This window comes from Lepisosteus oculatus, chromosome 20 (assembly GCF_040954835.1).
Source record: "Lepisosteus oculatus isolate fLepOcu1 chromosome 20, fLepOcu1.hap2, whole genome shotgun sequence".
NCBI classification, from domain to species: domain Eukaryota; kingdom Metazoa; phylum Chordata; class Actinopteri; order Semionotiformes; family Lepisosteidae; genus Lepisosteus; species Lepisosteus oculatus.
The window spans coordinates 16,828,893-16,846,782 of NC_090715.1; the positions used below are offsets into that span (position 1 = coordinate 16,828,893).

The 17,890-nt window shown below is 52.9% G+C and overlaps 1 protein-coding gene across 7 annotated transcripts in view; it reads right to left on the reverse strand.

The window, feature by feature from the left end:
* Nucleotides 1-52: 52 nt before the first annotated feature.
* gse1b (Gse1 coiled-coil protein b) overlaps nt 53-17,890 on the reverse strand; it is a 260,697-nt gene continuing 242,859 nt past the window's right edge. For all 7 annotated transcript variants that reach the window (XM_015368071.2, XM_015368072.2, XM_015368076.2 and 4 more), the window contains 13 exons: nt 16,814-16,965; nt 15,652-15,846; nt 14,932-15,111; nt 13,794-14,146; nt 11,414-11,765; nt 9,527-10,083; nt 8,817-8,929; nt 7,976-8,243; nt 6,979-7,092; nt 6,413-6,769; nt 5,864-6,127; nt 4,846-4,949; nt 53-4,099 (listed from right to left, as the gene is read on the reverse strand). In XM_015368071.2, the coding sequence (XP_015223557.2) occupies nt 3,962-4,099; nt 4,846-4,949; nt 5,864-6,127; nt 6,413-6,769; nt 6,979-7,092; nt 7,976-8,243; nt 8,817-8,929; nt 9,527-10,083; nt 11,414-11,765; nt 13,794-14,146; nt 14,932-15,111; nt 15,652-15,846; nt 16,814-16,965 (3,147 nt within the window). In that variant the 3' untranslated portion in view covers nt 53-3,961. The remainder of the gene's footprint in view (nt 4,100-4,845; nt 4,950-5,863; nt 6,128-6,412; nt 6,770-6,978; nt 7,093-7,975; nt 8,244-8,816; nt 8,930-9,526; nt 10,084-11,413; nt 11,766-13,793; nt 14,147-14,931; nt 15,112-15,651; nt 15,847-16,813; nt 16,966-17,890) is intronic.

Genomic DNA, 17,890 nt, shown 5'->3' on the forward strand with positions numbered 1-17,890 from the left:
TAATGCTGCAAGCGTGCGTCTTTCTCACCCACCAAGAATCAACCACCACCCCTTTCTGGACATTTTGCAATATTTTATTGTCTTTTTTGTCTGAAATTACAGCAATATATTCATAAATACCTAATTACTACATTCAACAAAGAATATATTACATTACAATTAATTCAAACAAGTACATTTAAAAACTTTTTTTTCTTCACAGCATCTAAACATCCTCCAGAGAACAGGGCAGGTGGGGGCGTGGCCGGGGGGGCGCGGGGTCGAGGGATTGAACTGCACATGGGGGAGCAGGCAGAGCTCGTTTGCTGCCTCTTTCCATTTTTACAAGATCATTCTGACACCACACAGTACAGCGCACCCCCATTCTCCTCCAGGGCTGGTTAATCGGTATTCAGATGAACTGCTCATCCACCATACCAACACAGAATTGACACAAACCCATCAAATACAGTGAAAAACAAGATGTCTCCTAGTGCGATCTGGTGAGTGTAGCGGGGGGAGACGGGACATGTTCAGTAGAGACACTGCACAGCAATGGGACATGTGGGCCAGATTGGCAGGGAGCTTGGCTTCGAAAACGAACAAAAAAAGGCAATTCAGAAAACACTGAGCCCGGGCCGATGAAGGACAAAGAAAAAGTCCTGGCATCTATTTGCTGAGAATCTTGTTTGAAAACACAATATGCGAGTGCAAGTTAAAATAAGGACGACATTTAGTTTTGTGTTAATGGAAGCATGTGGTACAAAGTTGTTCGACAGGCAGATAGCACACTGTCTCCATTAACAGCGCGGCTGCGGCCGCGACGCGTTTCTCTCGTCTGTGGAAGAAGGCTGTGCTCCCGACATGCAGGGCCTGGCGGAGCTGTCTGGCGGCGGGGCTACCCCACTCAAGACGAGGGCAGTTCTCCCCATCGCGAACCGCCCCGGGTTCCGCAGGTACCCCCACACATGCTCCTTTCAACACCCAGAACTGTTCCCGAGTCACGCAGGAAAAAACTAAAATGGATATCGCCAGCACTCACGGAACAAAACGGATGGCCATTGTGGGAGCATTCTATAGAAAAAAACAATAAATCACCCTTTATTGCTCACTTGTCATTTCGTATTCTGGTGATGTTCTAGACTTTAAAAATATAAAAATAGATTTTCTAAATAAATATTAGTATTGACATTAATCTTTTGTTTTCTAGAATGCACCACCTAACAACACTGGAATAAGGCTCGCCTTTTCAAAATAAACAATTTTCAGATGAGCGCCGTGGTTTAGGTTCCTCTTTAGTACTGGCTGTTCAGGTTTCTGTGGCTGGACTCTCAGGAGTTAAACTCATCTAACTTGCGAGTGATTTCAAAGTGACTCTTCCAAGGAGTGAAGAAAACGTTCAGGAAGGAGCGAAGGGACTTGGCAAAGAAACAAACGCCTTCACGCACAAAAGCATAACTAGAGCGCCCTCTAGTGGGAATTACTTGAAACGCATCGAATGAACTCAAGAGGCCTTGGTGCTGCAGCTTTCCCAGCACCGACTACTTATTTCAGCAGAAGCAGAAAAGGGGTACACAAAATACAGTACGTATTTTTAAAGTACATGAATATATTGAATTTAATCCTAAGGGAAGGAATAAGGTTTATTGGGTTGGCTGAAATGCCCATTTCTAATCAATTTCCAATATTCACAGTGGGTCTACAGGAGTCTTCTACATGAAATGCCTCAGTAATTCTGTCCACCTCAGGTAGCTAAGGAAGGCAGGCTGAAAGCCCTGAGTGGCTATTTGGCACACACATCAGTTTTATGGCATTTGAGATAAGAAGGCTGGATGACAGTCACTGCTCCACAGCTGATAATCACAAGGCAGCGGGGGGACCTCACGACCTCAGAGGGGGGCAATAAGGAGCTCTTTGCGGCAGACCTTACAGGCGAACATTTTCCCCAACCCAAAAACCAAGCCAGTCTCTCTTTTCCCCACAGTACAGGCAGCAGCCTTGCAAAACCCCCTCTCATCTCCGAGATCTGAGCTGCTTTACAGAGCAACCTGGGAGTAAGAGCCAGCCGCCAGGACTGAAAGTAAAGGCAGCACAGAGATTCAAACAGCTTCCTCTGCCGCGCCTGTTTCAGGGCCCGGCGCTGGCGGCCGCCTGGAGTCCTGCAGCGACTGCCTCGTCAACAGAGGAGAAGCTAGCTGGGCAGAGTCACAGGGACTTCCTGCACACCGAACACAGAACACAGCGAAGGAGAGACGAGGAACAGCACGAGCATGTTCCTGAACAGACCGGAACTTTCTTAGAAGGAATGATCGCACAACAAAGGGCTTTTCTTTTAGCTGTTCAGGTATGCTCGTCCCTGCGGTACTGACAGTTCTCTACTGGGCGTTTTAACGACAGCATCGCTCTGCAAGGGGCTGCACCTCTGCTGGGAGGGGGGTGCAGGAAGAGGACCTGCAGTGTTATCTGCTCTGCACTGCAAACCAGAGACGACCGCCCTTTAACCACTTCCCAGCAGGCGGCTCTGGGAGCACAAACCACCCGCAGTGCCACCCTATCGGCTCGGCTTAAATCCTGCCCGAGAACCAGGGCACAACAGGTCTGAACCTGGCACCACATACTTCATACTGGTGGCATTGTGCTTCAGCTGTCAGCGTTCCAAAAAAGGTATCGTATTTAATGTCCTTACATTACTTAACAGTTAGATGCTTAATGGGTAAGGACATGTAAGCATGCACTTATGTTCACATCCTAACTATTCCTGCAAAAGACTGTGATACATTAACATACCAGTAAAAACCTTCAGATGACCTTATTCTGCAAAAAAGAAACCTTGTTTCGACTTGCTAGTGGTGTCAAGCACCTGAGTCGCAGTTCAGTCCACACTTAGCCTGAAGGGGAGGAGTCCAGTGCGCTTGCAGCTGCTGTCTTCACAGTGCCCAGTACTGGAGCCCTGCTATCTACAGTGGTTTGATTCAGCTTGTTCAGAGACTTCTTCCACACCACCACAGGAAGGGAGAGAGAAAGGCCATAATGCGTGTTTCATTTTTAACCTATAACCTTTTACTGGTGCAACCAAAAAAGAAAAAGGTAGGAGCACATGCACCAGTGAAAGCCGTTTCTTTCCTTTAAAATGCTTCAATTTTTTATCCTGACCAGCAGCAGTACAAACACTAAAAGCAATTTCTTTTGCCAAAAAGCATTAACATATTAAAAATGGCAGGCTTTTTGTAATAACAATAATTAAAGTAATAAAAACATACAAAAATCTTTTAATATTATTTACATTGCAAGGCTGAAGCACCTTTTCATTTCAAAATTTCTATTTTGTAATAAAACATTGCCTTTTCAATCTTTCCAAAATGTGCATGGAAGTTCTTCCCCAATCAAAAAAAAAGGAATACCTTGAAACACAGTACCTCGAGAGAGTTCTTCAGGGTTTTTTAAGTGCATTTCCAGTTGAGAGCCCATTAGAACCACAGGGGTGTCTCGTGTATGTACCAGAGGGCAGCAGACAACATTTGTGCAGGAGTGCGGACAGTAAATGTCCACAGCTGTATGTGACAAAATGCTTTTTTTACTAGTACTGTGCCAAATTATAATGTTGCAAGACAATGCAATTCATTTCAGAATTTCAAAGGATCCCAGCCTTTCATTTCTGCCTGGGTTTTATTGGCATCGTAAGGATGGAGTGGGCATCGTTTGTATCCGGTTGGGTGGAGAGCTCCAAGCGCTGGGAGCCAGCCTGCCCCTCTGAGATTCCAGCAGGATCAGGAGATGGCTTCCCCGGGCCTGGCTACCAGCTGTCTGCTCCTCCCTGCGCCCAGAGCTGAAGACAGACACACTGGGTGGGCTTTCCAATGCATGGCACATTCAGGGCTTGCTGTAGCTGCAGTCCATCTTTCGTGGAGACTTTCTTAAATAATCCAGGTAATAAAATAGACTCTGTTTTGCTACTCTGGGGACCAGGGAGGGCGTAGGGATGTCACCTCGGGGGGTAGCCCTTAAAGTAACCCCTAGACCAGTGCGTCTGTGGCAGTGCAAGGCACTTTCGGAAGTGGTCCAGCTCGGCCTGGAGCTTCTCGCGCTCGGAGGCCAGCTTCTGCTTCTGGGCCATCAGCTCCTGTTGAAGAAGGAAGAGGGGGAGATAAACCACACTGGCAGGTCTGAAGACACCCCAGATAATCTAGGTGCTTTGCGAGTTCCCTTTGTTCAGTAACAGTGACTGGAGATCAATCAAACGAATGTGCGCTGCTGCAGGCACCCCCAGCACAGCCTTCACAGGTGCAGTGAAAATCAGTCCTCAGTCTCGCCATGTAAAAACCAATAAGAATGAACTACTTTGAGTATTGTCAGGCCCATCCACAGTCAGGTCTGTCCACTGCAGTGTGGCCTGTCCACGCAGTCCAGTCAGGGCCGTCCACCGCAGTGTGGCCTGTCCACGCAGTCCAGTCAGGGCCGTCCACAGCAGTGTGGCCTGTCCACTGCAGTCCAGTGTGGCCTGTCCACTGCAGTCCAGTGTGGCCTGTCCACTGCAGTCCAGTGTGGCCTGTCCACTGCAGTCCAGTGTGGCCTGTCCACTGCAGTCCAGTGTGGCCTGTCCACTGCAGTCCAGTCAGGCCTGTCCACTGCAGTCCAGTCAGGCCTGTCCACTGCAGTCCAGTCAGGCCTGTCCGCCGCAGCCAGGCCAGCTGGCGCTGCCCTGTATCCCACTCATCCTTATCAACACGGCCAGCATGTGGGAGTGGAGCCGGGTGTTCTTGCATCAGATTTAGGGGAAGTTTGTAATGATCTCCTGCCTGGCTGCGTTATCAAGGTCTGAGGCTGCCTGGGTCTCAGGAGGGCTGTTAAGTCAGAAAGCAAACTCACCCCCATGCTGTGCGAGAGCTGCTCCGCAGTGAGACTGAGATTATAGTGGTGAGCCTCCAGCCTCCTGCACTGGGTCTGCAGCACCTGCCGCTCGATACTTTGCTCTGGGAAATGCAGACAGAGAGCGAGAGAGAAAGAAGACAGCCTGTGAGCCTGTGGAAATCACCCCAGCTCTCATTAGCATCTCCACTGACACTCGGCGCAGTAATCACCAGAGACAGGCTGAGCGCCACGGGCGGCCCTCACTGCGCTGAACACCGCGGCTGCAGCGCAGGGGCTCATTACTCTGTAAGGAGATGTGTTTCAAAGGCGAGTTTATTCTCTTTACTTAAAAAAATAGCAATGGCGTAATTATTTCCAGGACCATCAAGCATTGCAACTTGTATCTGTGTCATGACGATGAGGGTGCAGTGTGTAAACCCCTCAGCAATTAAAGATGTAGCAATACCTTCACTCCAAGTGGAATGTTTTCTAAGGAAAACGTGTGCAGTGCTACGTGCAATGCTTGACATGACTCACACTGGGGCAGGGGCACATTCAAACCAGAAATTCCTTTGACCAGTTAAATTCTAGGTTTCCTGGCATTCTGTGGTTTGCTCACAGTGCCAGCAGTCTTGTGGACTAAGTTTGGAAACAGGGCTTGCAATACATAGAAGCTGAATAGCACCCTCTGGTGGGAGCTCACTGAAACTACATCTGCTGTTTTTCTTAAGGTTTATCATTTGGCCATATGGGCTAATTACTGTATACAAGAAAGGTGTCTGTGTCAGCTGTCTTCTGGGAGTTAAAAGCCTCATGTTCATGTGGAAAAAGCAGACGCAATGAATTTTTGTGAAAGCTGACTATAGAACGTTTTGCTTCAACAACTCTTCTAAATGAGAGGATGACTTAGCGCATTGCTCAGCCTGCGCTATGTTCCCGTGAGCCTGCTGAGGTAGGACTGCAGCCCTCCGTGCTCCTCTTTCCTCCCTTAACGGTCAGTGACAGCACTGCAGCACGCACGGCTGTCTGCGCTCACCGTCGATGTACTCCTGGTAGGCCTCAAACACCGCCTCGATCCCCTGCCACCGGGGGGCCGGAGCTTCCTCCTCCTCCTCCTCTTCCTCCTCCTCCTCCTCTTCCGAGCCCTCCTCGCCGGAGGCCTCCTCTCTGCGGGCCGGCGGGGCGCAGTGCTGCCCGTTGTGCTGGGGCAGCGCTGGCCGGGAGGCCTGCAGCTCTGGAATGTTGTAGTGCACCAGGGAGTCCAGCTTGTGGTTCGGCTCCGCCGCCCCTGTGAAGCCCCCTGGGACAGAGAGGGGGGCAACATTAACACCCCAGGCCGCGGGCAGAGAAACCCTGCTCGACCCTGCTCGACCCTGCTCGAAACCCTGCTCATCAGGAAACTGCCTCGACCAGCAAAGAAGGAAAAGAGCTGCTTTTCCCTGGACCTCCATCCCTCAGTTCAAAACCAGCTTTCCCCTCAAGATGATTTTTTCCACCTTTACTGCGAACAGCGGCTGCAGCCTGTCGCTCCCCGCGAAGCGAGGCAGCGGATCAGTCCCAGCCCGCTGGGGAGGAGTGGCTGTACCTTTGTGCTTCTGCAGGGCCTTCTGGGTGGACTGCAGCACCGACTCGTGGAACTGCTGGGCGAACTCCTCGGCGCTGACGCTCTCCCAGGGCCGGGTCTTGCCATTCCGGCACTGGGGCCCCTCCTTGTGGGCGTGGGGGGGCCGCATGCTGTTCAGCAGGCTGGGGCTCCTCTTGGCAGTGTGGCCGTCGCTCGGCCTGGCCTTGTCCCCGCTGCAGGAAGGCTCCTTCGGTCTCGGGGCTTCGGGGGGCTTCAGCCGCTCCACAGCCTTCGGGGCGTCCGGGAGAGGGGGGGAGGGAAGCCGGACACTGGGCGGCCTGTCCACGTCTGCGGGAGGGAGGCCTGCCATCGTCTCCACTGAAAACACGGGCGTGCCGTTAGAAACGATCAATTTCCGACTTTTCCCCCAGAAATCCTCAATGTGAAAAGATAACCAAATCTAAATTGCTCTGTGTTCTGTCATTCGATCGCTGCTCATCCCTCTGTCTCATTTCCTTGTGCATTAGGAATGTGCTGGCTATGTAACCCAAAGCTGTGACAAATGGAGCCATGTCACTGTGTCTTACCTGTGGGAGGGGTGGCTGGGCTCTTGCCCAGAGGCTGGGCGGGCTGTCTTACAGTCTCCAGTGTCACACTCTTCTGCTTTATAGCCTGCAGCAGCTCCACCACCTTTTCATTGTCTAGATAATGAGAGGAACCATTTTAGCACGGTTTCGTACCGGAGGACCCTGCTGCTGAGCTGGAAATCTGAAACATAGGGATGGCAGGGCTAAAAGCAGCAAACTTTCCCTGTACAATTAAGTCCTTAAAGGGAACTGGCCATATTGACTGATAAATGATTGTTAAACCGCATGAAAAAGGACCAATCTGAATCTATTCCCAAGTGGAACTCTCCCCGTTTTACACTTGAGTATTATCCATCAGAGAACTGGCTAATAACAGATGTCAGGATTTCGCCCCGAATTCCCTCTGGTCCTCGCTGTCACTAATCCTCTGCTCTAACAGCGAGACAACGCTGCCGTCCTCAATACCACAGGCAGTGCTGCTGCTACACCTGCCTGTGGGCAGCATACAGTACATCCTCCGGGATCAGAGGCAGCCGGGAGCTCCTGGGCCGCTGCTGGTTATCCGGACTCGGCCTGACTGTCAGAGGGCAGCCGCCCGGCCGGAGAGATGACAATCCCTCTCCCAGAGCTGGACCTTCACCCAGTGCCGATTAAACACCAGGGTGACAGCTAGGGGCTCTGCGTTTCTCAGAGGCTTTTCCTAACAGGTTCAACAGTCATACTCAGGATGAACTCTACTTATGTCTGGCCTCCATTAGTGTCTTTATAGTGAATAAAATAGAGACGGAAGCTTTTAAGGTCATTTTTTGCGCAGGTTCCATTTCAAATCCTAAACTAGAATTTATGTTTTAAACCCAAGTTTAAGGGGGTTTTAGAACGATCACATTGTGTAAATTGTTCATTTAAACGCATACATAGACCAAAACAATATGCCCTTGGCATCTCCCTGGTGAGGGGCGAGGGGCGAGGGGCGAGGGGGGAGGGCGGCCGGGCCTACCTCTCCTCTGCTGGGTGTTGACGTGGGAGAGGCTGAACATGGTGAGGAACTTCTTCTTGTCCTCCAGCTCGGGCAGGCTGTTCATTTGCTCGGGGGTGTAGCGGGTGCTCAGGGGGGCGGGCGGGGGCGTCTGCCGCTTGGTCTGGACGGCCGGGGGGGAGGGGCTGCGCTCCCTCAGCATCCTCCTCCTCTTCTGCCTCTTCTGCTCCAGCAGCTGCTCCCGGTGGGCGCGCGTGGTCAGGCCGAACAGCCGCAGGAACCCCGTCTTCTGCAGGGGCACAGAAGAGCCGCATGTGGGGTCAGTGGGGGGGAGGGGGGCGCTGGGGCTGCCCCCCCAGGCAGGCGACACGCCAGCAGTTGGCTTGAGCAGGAAGCACAGGCTGCGAGGAGGCGTCAAGCCAAGACAGGCCGGGGCTGTCACCCTGCCTGCAGAGCTGAGGGGCCGCCGGCACAGGCCTGCCCCCTGGGGCTGAAGCTCAGGAAGTGTGGAGCACCGCGGAGGAGGGAGGGCAACTGCGGCGCCCATTACAGCTGAGGTACTGGCAGAGCAGTTTGTTAGGTCTGACTAAAGGAGGACACTCGCGGCGCGCTGTGTACGCTTTCACAAGCCGTTTGTGGTTTGAAGGGACATAAATGGTTTTATAAAATACACATTTATTTGCACAGCGAGCTGTACAATTTGAACACAAGGGCAATTCATTTCTGCTGCTGGAGCGCGGGCTCACAGCAAGGAGAGCGCCGCACGCCTTCCGCTTCCCTGCCGCTCCTCTCCCCACACAAAAAAGACGCCCCCCCCCCCCCAGGCGCGCAAATCCCAGACAACGACAGGAGCAGGAGTTACCTCGGACGAGTCGTCCAGCTTGAGCGGCGGCTGCTCGGCCACGCGGCGCAGGTGGGCCCGCACCTCCTCCTCGTCGCTCTCGTCGTACGAGTCGTCCAAGTCGTAGTAATAGCCTAATTAGAGGGAACAGAGCGGCGCTGAGACAGGGGGTGACAGCGGAGTGCTCCCCCGCACGTCAGGCCCGGCTCCCGCCTGTCAGCGGCTGTCTTAATTAGCCGGCAAGTGGAACATTTCTGAGGAGCAGTGGCAGGGAGGAGAAACAAGTCCACCACAGAACCGCTTGTCCCCCCCCCAGACTAGGCCAGCGACACTGCTGCTCCCAGTCCGGGAGACGCCACGGCTCCTGGCCGCCGCCCGGAGCCCGATCCACCAGCCGGGCTGGGGGACGCGGGAGCGAGCGGCTTCTGTCCAGCCAGGTGTGAGGTCGCTCAGCGATGAGGCCTCTACGAATGTCTTTCTCAAAGCACGAAGACGCAGAAAAGCGCTCTGCTCCTGCCCCGCCTGTCAGTCTTCCCATGACACGCTGTTAGCGGTCTGGAATGACACCCCTAAACCTGCACATCTTTTCACCTACGACTAACCCCCAAATAAAAAACAACATCTTAACATCTTTCACCCTTCAGCCGTCAAACACGTGCGGTCCCTAACGAGTGCGCACTTGGACAAAGCGCTTCCCTGCCCAGACGGCGGTGCCCGGGTGCGAGCCTCACCCTTCTCGCGGGCCTCCCGGCGCCGCCGCTCCTCCAGGTCCAGCTTGCTGACCAGCCGGCGGTGCTGCTGCAGGAACTCGTCGTACACCAGCATGGGGTCGGAGCCCCGGGGGGGCGCCGGCGCACCCCTGCAGGGGCCGCTGGGCTTGAGGGCCGCGCCCAGGTCGCCGTACGGGCTGGGCAGGGACAGGGACAGCGAGGCCCTCTGCTGGCTCAGGATGGTCTGTGTGGACTTCTCCAGCTCCGCCAGGAAGGTGCTGGGCTCCAGGAAGCTCCCGCCGGCCCGGGCAGGAGGGAACTTGTCCAGGGGCTCCCTCCTCCTGCCGGCCTCCTCCGGCCTGTCGGAGCCGAAGGTGCGCTCGGCCTTGTAGTGGGGGGGCTCGTGGCTGCGCCTGGACTCGGACGGGCTCTCAATGAGGGACGCGGGGTTCCAAAGGGTGGTGGCGGGCGGGGGTGGGTGCTCTCGGTGCTGGGGTTTGGGGGAGATCAGAGGGGGGGGCGCCCCCAGGTGTTGGAGCACGTCTCTGCTGCCTGGCTCATGGTGGTTAGGGATCGGCCTGGAACAGGGCAAGAGAAGGCATTTGAGATGTAACCCACCAACCCAGAGCCAGCGTTCATTAGCCTGAGACACAAACCCAGAGGGAAAAAACTACAAGCTACTTCATTTAGACAGGAAAGACGGTCCTCTGAGACAACACAGTGGACTTAGAGGCTTTTCCCTGGAACACATATGGGCTTGTGGAAGCAAAAACACAAATGGCTGCATCACGTGTCAGTTCACGTTATTTTCATTTCCCTGTATTTCATCCAAAGTTGCTTAAAAGTGCGCTAAAAGAACGGGGAAGGCAATAACTTTAAAAGCATCACAGTTAATTCAGCTAAACCAGCTAATTAAACAGCTATCCACCACCCAAACAGATTATGTTAATCACAGCTCTCTGGCCTGCTAGTTTTCATTCTATCTGTTTAATGCAGTCCCTCTGCATAACACAGGGGAACAATATAATTATCAATCAGGATTACCAACAGGAGGTGTGTCTACTTCACATCCCTAGCACAAGCCTAGTATTATAGTATTAATTAGGATTGACCTCAATAATGCCGAAGAAGCCGGGGCCAAAAGCAGATATTACGGAGAAGAAAAAAATAACGAATTATACAAGGTGCTGAGGATGAAGGGAGAATTAGCTATTGTGTGGCTGACCCACAATCTCCTCCCATTAAACCTGCTTGGAGCTTTAATCCGCCAGATGAACAATAACAATAGGGTCTCGTCAGCGGCGAAGGCTGCCGGCACAAAGCCAGGCGAAATTACACAGCAGCTCACAGAGGGCGAGCACCAGTCAAGTGAGGAAAACCCGACAAAGAGGGTCCTGTTCCTCTCACTGGAAACACAACGTCTCACTGGATAGATTTACTATTTATAAATATCAACAAATTACATCTTTCCATATCTGCTGCTCCCCTCTCATGCTAGAGAGCAGCTCCACGGGGCTCGGAGGAGGCTGGTGAGCAGGCCACACCTGCCACAGAAGACAGGCTTCGGTGACACAGCAGCTGTTTGTTCCCGCCCTGCAGGATGACGAGTTTCCCTCCGAACAGGAAGACTGACGCGCAGCGGCGAGAGACAGATTAACACAAGGAAACACCTTTGTGTGCCAGATCTATACAGAGTGATTTACCACATGACCAGCGGGTTCTTAAAACACGTATGGGATCACACACACGGTTACATCACCCACACTACAGATTGTATCCGTGCTTTTCTGCAGGTGTGAACGCCTCTGTTCTGCAGTAACGTGGTGTATTCCCCGGCCGGCCTGCAGTGTCCCTAGAGAGGTGACAGCACTGCTGTGTATGCTGGGAGTGTACTGTGGGGGGCCTCACCGGTGGCCCTCCGGACGCGGCTCCCCCTCCGCGGGCCGGGTGATGTCCAGGTGCTGCTCCAGGACCTGCTGCCGGAACTCCGACACCTGGAACTGCCTGTCCTCCTTCTCCTGCCTCAGCTTCCTCTGGCGCGCCAGCCACTTCTCCTCCTCGTTGGTGCGCTGCAGCAGCATGGCGGCTGCCAGGGACCCCGAGGCCGAGCTGCCCACCCCCAGCCCACCGCCTGGCCCCAGGTACCCCCCGTGGGCAGAGATGAGGCTGGGCACTGCATGGTGGGGCGAGGACACCGGGGCAGAATGCAGGCCTGGCTGGACTGGCTTCGGCGCAGGGAGAACAGGCTCTTTGGTTTTGTCTGGAGAGAAAAGAAAATAAAGATCCTTTATAGCTGTGTCGGGGGTGGCACCCTGCTAGCAAAGCACATCGCAGAGCAGGGGCCGTGGGCTCAATTCCCAGGGTGCCGTCTGCGTCTGGGGAAACAGGCGCAGGTGTGGGTGTCTGGGTGCCGGCCCTGCGATGACCTGGCGCCCTGCCCGGTGACACGGGACTGGATGACATGGCTGGAGGATGGATGGATAAAGCTGCGTTTGGGCTTAAGTTGACATTCCATACGGCATGCCAGCTCATCACAGGGCACAGATGCCCCCGATTTAACCAGCCAGCCAAGTCTTCGGTAGGCAGGGGAAACCGAGAGCACCCGGTGAAAAAACTGCACCACAAGTTCAGAATTATTCTAACGAAGTTAACGTGTAAAACATGCATACATAAACTCCAGTTTCAAACTCCAGTGCTGTGCTAAACCACATGACAGTATTCATCCTAATATTAGGCCCCTGTGAAAGCGTTTTGTAGATCATGTCCAAAATATGGAAAAATAATAAATATAATATAATCCCCAAGAAAGTGTAGTTATGTAGAATCTTCCATGAGTTACAGAAATACTGATGGACTGCAGAAGTCTATTTTTACTTATATAAAGTACATACTGTAACAGTACAACAACTCTGTGCATTGAAATCACAGAAGCATGAGATGGGTCCCAAGCTGCATGTGAAAGGTAAAATGAGAGGGAGAATCACAGGCCACAAATGTGTTTTGCTTGGAATGGTGGAACACGCTGCACTCAAGGAGGTTCTGCCATTCAAAGCAAAATATTCACTAAATCTGCTTCTTGAGCTCAGTAGCTTTGCTTCCCCGTCTGGGGTCCCAGTTCAGTGAAGCAGAAGAAGGCTGAGAGCTCTGACAGACCCAGGGTTCACTCCCTTTTTATTGGACTGTCAGCATGTGCAGCTGACATTCTGCAAAGTACATGGAAATGTGAGAGACCCTGTATCTTAAAAGACCCTTTTCCTTTCAAAATAAAAGATTTTCCTCTTATCTTCCTCCTGACAGTGACCTCAAAACTTTGCGTTTAGGGCTAATATAAATTCACATTTTGGTGTATTGCTTTTAATGTTTTAAACATAACTGTTCGCACATTGATAAGGCCAAAATGAAAACTGACAGTAAAGATGTTCATGCAAATGATGGGCAGACACAAGTCAGAGCTGTGTAGTCTGAAATGACAGCATGCAAGTTAAGATGAGGCTGTGTCAAGTTCTGTTTCTGAAGTTCTTGGAAACAGTACCTTTGAAGTTAAGTATTTTTCACACTAAGGAGTGACCAAAGAACCAAGTTAAATTAAAAGTTTAAACAAGCACGTGAAAGCACTAAGGAAAAAATGGGTATAATGTGTAAATCTGTGTGCAACATGCTTTGGGAAATCAGCACTCTGCGAGCATTTAGTGAATACAGCTATTCAAACTGCCTGGTTACTGAAGAATGTGTTCAGCCTCTGCATTTTACTTTAGACACTTGGAGTAAATAAACCAAATGCTTTATATATTCTTTTAGATTGAAATCATTGCACGTCTGTGCACGCACGCAAAGAAAACATTAAAAAGTGTTCTGGGGGTATATAAATATATACATTTTCATTAAAAAAAACTTTTTAAAGTTGTGCTACATGCACATACAAGTAATACAATCCTGTCAGCAGCTTATGAAATTGGACTTGTATAGAATCAACAAACAGTTACTGCACCTACCCTGATGTCTCTTAAAAGAGCTTAAAAACCTTCTGATTTCCCTGCAGGTGTTGGAGGTGTTAATGGGCTGATCTGTGCCCACCGCCTTCGCGTCAGGGGAACTGGGGAGTTTATAACATTTTCAGTGTGTGCTTTCGGTGGTGCGCTCTGTACTTTGTGCTGCTGCAGACACAAGGTAAGTGTACCACATAACTGGCGTGGTGTCCGGGCTGCGGGTCCCGGGAGGCCTCCTGCACGTGAGTGTGGACTTGTACAGAAGTGATCTCCGGGAAGAGGAGTCCCGCTCCCTGGCTCACCTGGCCGGCTGGGCGTCAGCCTCTCCGCAGGCTTGGCGCGGTCCTCGGCAGGCTGTCCCCTCAGGAGGTGCAGGTCGGCCAGGTAGTGATTCTCCAGGGCTTTGGACGCCTGCAGCTCCTTCTCCCGCGCCCTCTCCTTCTGCCTCTCAGCCTCGCGCTCCCTCTCCTTCTCCCTCTCGCGCTCGCGCTCCCTCTCCCTCTCGCGCTCCAGCTCCTTCTCCCGTTCCCTCTCGCGCTCCCTCTCTCTCTCCTTCTCCCGCTCGGCCTCGCGCTCCCTCTCGCGCTCGCGCTCCCTCTCGCGCTCCCGCTCCCTCTCGCGCTCCCGCTGGCGCAGCTCGTCCTCCATCTGCAGCCTGCGGAGACAGAAGCAGGGCGCCGGAGCTGTGACCCTTCACCCCCTCGAGAGCAGCACTCGCGTCAAGGTCCCGACCGCAATCAAGACGGAATTCCCCAAAAGGCAAATAATCCAATCAAGACACCTATTAGTTCAATTAGCGATTCTATAACCGGAATAACGGCAGCAGGTGTTTTTTCCTCCAGGACCCCTGGTTTAACTTGATCTGCCAAAACAGTCAGTATACCGAGAATGTATTTTCTAAAAATGTCTTTCAGCTACATAGGATATAGGGTGATGCTGGGTGTATAACTGTAGCAACGTATAACTGCCTCTCAAACTACACTGTAACAAAGCAACTCGCACATCGATCTGCCATTGATCTCCATCTTCAATAAAGAATACCTTCAGTGCCCAGACAAATGTAACTGGAAAAAAAACATTCGGAAAAGCAACTAACAACAGAACATTTAAAGTTTTAAGCACCTCTGCCTTTAATTCCAAACAGCTATTTTAGGTGCATTGCGTCTGACAAGCATAGCACACAGTTCTACAAATACACTAACTGTGCAGGATCTTGCATTGTGGTTTAATTGTTAGCAGCTCACAAATTTTTATGAAGCCAGGTACTGCTGATGCAGAACTTTGTGCTGGTGTCTGCAGTGTTATTACAGCACCGCCTGTGCAGTGAGGCAGACCGGGACAGGGGGACGACGCAGTGCTGGGCTGCGCTGCTCTGATTGTGGGTCCACAGCTAAAAGGAGACACGCGGCGCCCCCGGCAGGCCAGCGGCTGCGACCGTACCTCTCGGAGATGCGCTCCGACTGCAGCGCGGAGATCGAGGAGTGGGCCAGCTCCCCAGGGTACCTCACTCCCGGCAGGTGCACGTGTACCGCCGAGGGGTGCAGGGGGGGCAGAGCGCCCGCGGTGTGGAGGGGGTAAAAGGGAGACCGCAGGGCCGACAAGCAGAACGAGTCGTCCATCCTGGAGAAGACAGAGGAGAGTCAGGCCCACGATCAGCTTCTTGCTCTTCTTCCATTAAGCATGAAATTCATCGCAGATCACCAGATAAATAAACTTCTAGCAACTAAATAAACAACTGGTCAGGTATAACAGAGGCCTCTAGTTCAGGCCTCCTTCTCCTACAGACACCAGAGCAAGACAGGAAAACTGGACATACTTCCTGTGGCTCTCCCCGCCCACAGGCCCAGAGACCCTCACTCCCCGGAGACAAAGCCACCAACACAGCCTGAGTTTAGCTGCTACACCTGCAGTTTCATCTTACAAGCTTAAAAACATTCTTAATACTAACAGAAATGACTGCATTTATTAGTTACACCGTGTAAAAAACACACTTCCTTCACACACTTCACCGTGTAAAAAAAATGTATTCTCCAAAATGTTTTTGAATGCTGGACAACATTGCAAACTCTCATGTGTAGTTTAAGGGAGACGAGCTCTTGGCTCCCCGCTGACCTGTGGGAAGCTCAGGGCTGCCTGCGCTCACGGCGGGCGCACCCGTACCTGTAAGCCGAGAAGGAGGGGTGGGGCAGGTAGCTGGGGTGGTAGTAGGCGGCGGCGGCGGCGGGGTCCAGGCCCAGCGGGGGCAGCGATGGCATGCGCAGGTCGTCGGCGGTGGGGTAGGGCCTGAAGCTGCGCAGGTACTCCTCTGAGACGCCGCCTGGAGGGACCACATGGTGCACCTGCCGGGGGAGACTCCTGGGGGAGCGAGAGGAGCAGGGCGTCAGGGCCCAGCAGGACACTGCAGGACAGGACACGGCCCAGCAGGACACTGCAGGACAGGACACGGCCCAGCAGGACACTGCAGGACAGGACACGGCCCAGCAGGACACTGCAGGACAGGACACGGCAGGACAGGACACGGCCCAGCATATGACGGCACGCTGCAGGACAGGACACGGCCCAGCATATGACGGCACGCTGCAGGACAGGACACGGCCCAGCAGGACACTGCAGGACAGGACACGGCCCAGCAGGACACTGCAGGACAGGACACGGCCGAGCAGGACACTGCAGGACAGGACACGGCCGAGCAGGACACTGCAGGACAGGACACGGCCCAGCAGGACACTGCAGGACAGGACACGGCCCAGCAGGACACTGCAGGACAGGACACGGCCCAGCAGGACACTGCAGGACAGGACACGGCCCAGCACAGCACAACATGACAAGACACAGACTAACGCAGCATGATGCTGCGGGGCCCAACGCCACATAACAGCACAGTAGGACACACTCGCAGATGGGCAGAGCTCTCCTGCAGCAACTGGCTAGCTAATACTTTGAGAGTCTGCCAGCGAAACCACTGCATTCAGTACCTAAGCCTAAAAAATGAGCCTGCAAAAACCCTCGTTTTAAAAACAAGCCTTATGTTTGTGTAAATATTCATACTGCACTGAAATGCTGCTTCACCTCTCCCTCCAAGGCAAGGTTCTGCAGTTCAAATATCAGTAAACACCTGGTGCACAGGACTTGATGAAATATCCCTGGAGCCTATTCCTGGAGCACAGGCGCACAAGACAGTGTTTTAAGCACCCAGGCTAGTGAAAAAAGTTCAAACAATCCATTACAAGACATTTTTTAGAATGAAATAAAAAAAACAAATAGAAATCTTTCATGCCAGGGTCAGCGACTCCGGGATGGACAGGCGCCCAGGTGTACTCACGTCAGCGGCTGGAATCGGGAATCCTGCACCACAGAGCCGGGGGTGAGGCCGAAGGCGTAAGGGTTCCCGATGAGGTGCGCTGGCACGGAGGGGCCTCCCTTCTCCTGCGGCAGGGCGGATTCCCGGCTGACTCCGCGCGGCCCGGACTCGGCCTGCGATTGGAACGGGAGCAGAGTCCTTCAGACTGTCCTGTAGATCGGGCATGGCATGACCCCATGGCACCAGAGCACGTGCACATTGCCACCATCGACCCTTCAGCCCCAGTACACCACTGACATTGTTCAGTACTCATCTTGGAAGGCACAGAGGTGACTTTCACCTTCAAACCGTGCCTCAGCCTGCAATCTTTAAGTGAGCCGCTGGGGAGGGAGCTATTATCGACGATGGAAAAAAAAACAGCACACAGGCCCATGGAGATGAAGGAGTTAACCCTCTCCTTTACATATTTAAAACAGCACAAGCAAATTCACTGAGAGGAATGGAAATGCAAAAATAGTGAAGCTGCATGAAGCGACTTGCTTGCTTGCAGGAAGATGCAGTCAGACTTTTCAGCAACTTCACCAGGGCTAGTGGTATCCCAGAGGACCCTCCCAGCGTTGTGGAGAAACATTTTTTCTCAAGATGAAACTTTGTCAATCTTACGGGGTAGTGGTGTCAAGAGAAGAGTGTTCACTGGGCAGTAGAGCACACTCCTCAGCTTCAGCAGTGGAGCCCTTGTCCAGCTGGTGGACAACAAGGACATGCTCTTGAGCTTCTGAAACTGAGCACGAACGTAAAGGACTGAACACGTCTCACGGCGTAACGCGGCCCACGCAGACCCACACACGGGCAGCAGAAGAAAGCAGCAGCAGCTGCCTGGGGGGGGGCGAACGTGAAGTCACAGCCACTCCCCCTGCTCACTGCTCACAAGCAACCGGCCCAGAAAATCCCATCAGTGCGGAAACCAGCCCGGCCACGCCCCCCCGCGCATCGGAACAGGGGGCATGAAGGAGCCGCGGAGGGGGTTAAAACTGACCTCCGGTCTCCATGGGACCGGGGCCTTTATTTTCGCGTGCCTGTGCCATTCCCACCGCTTTC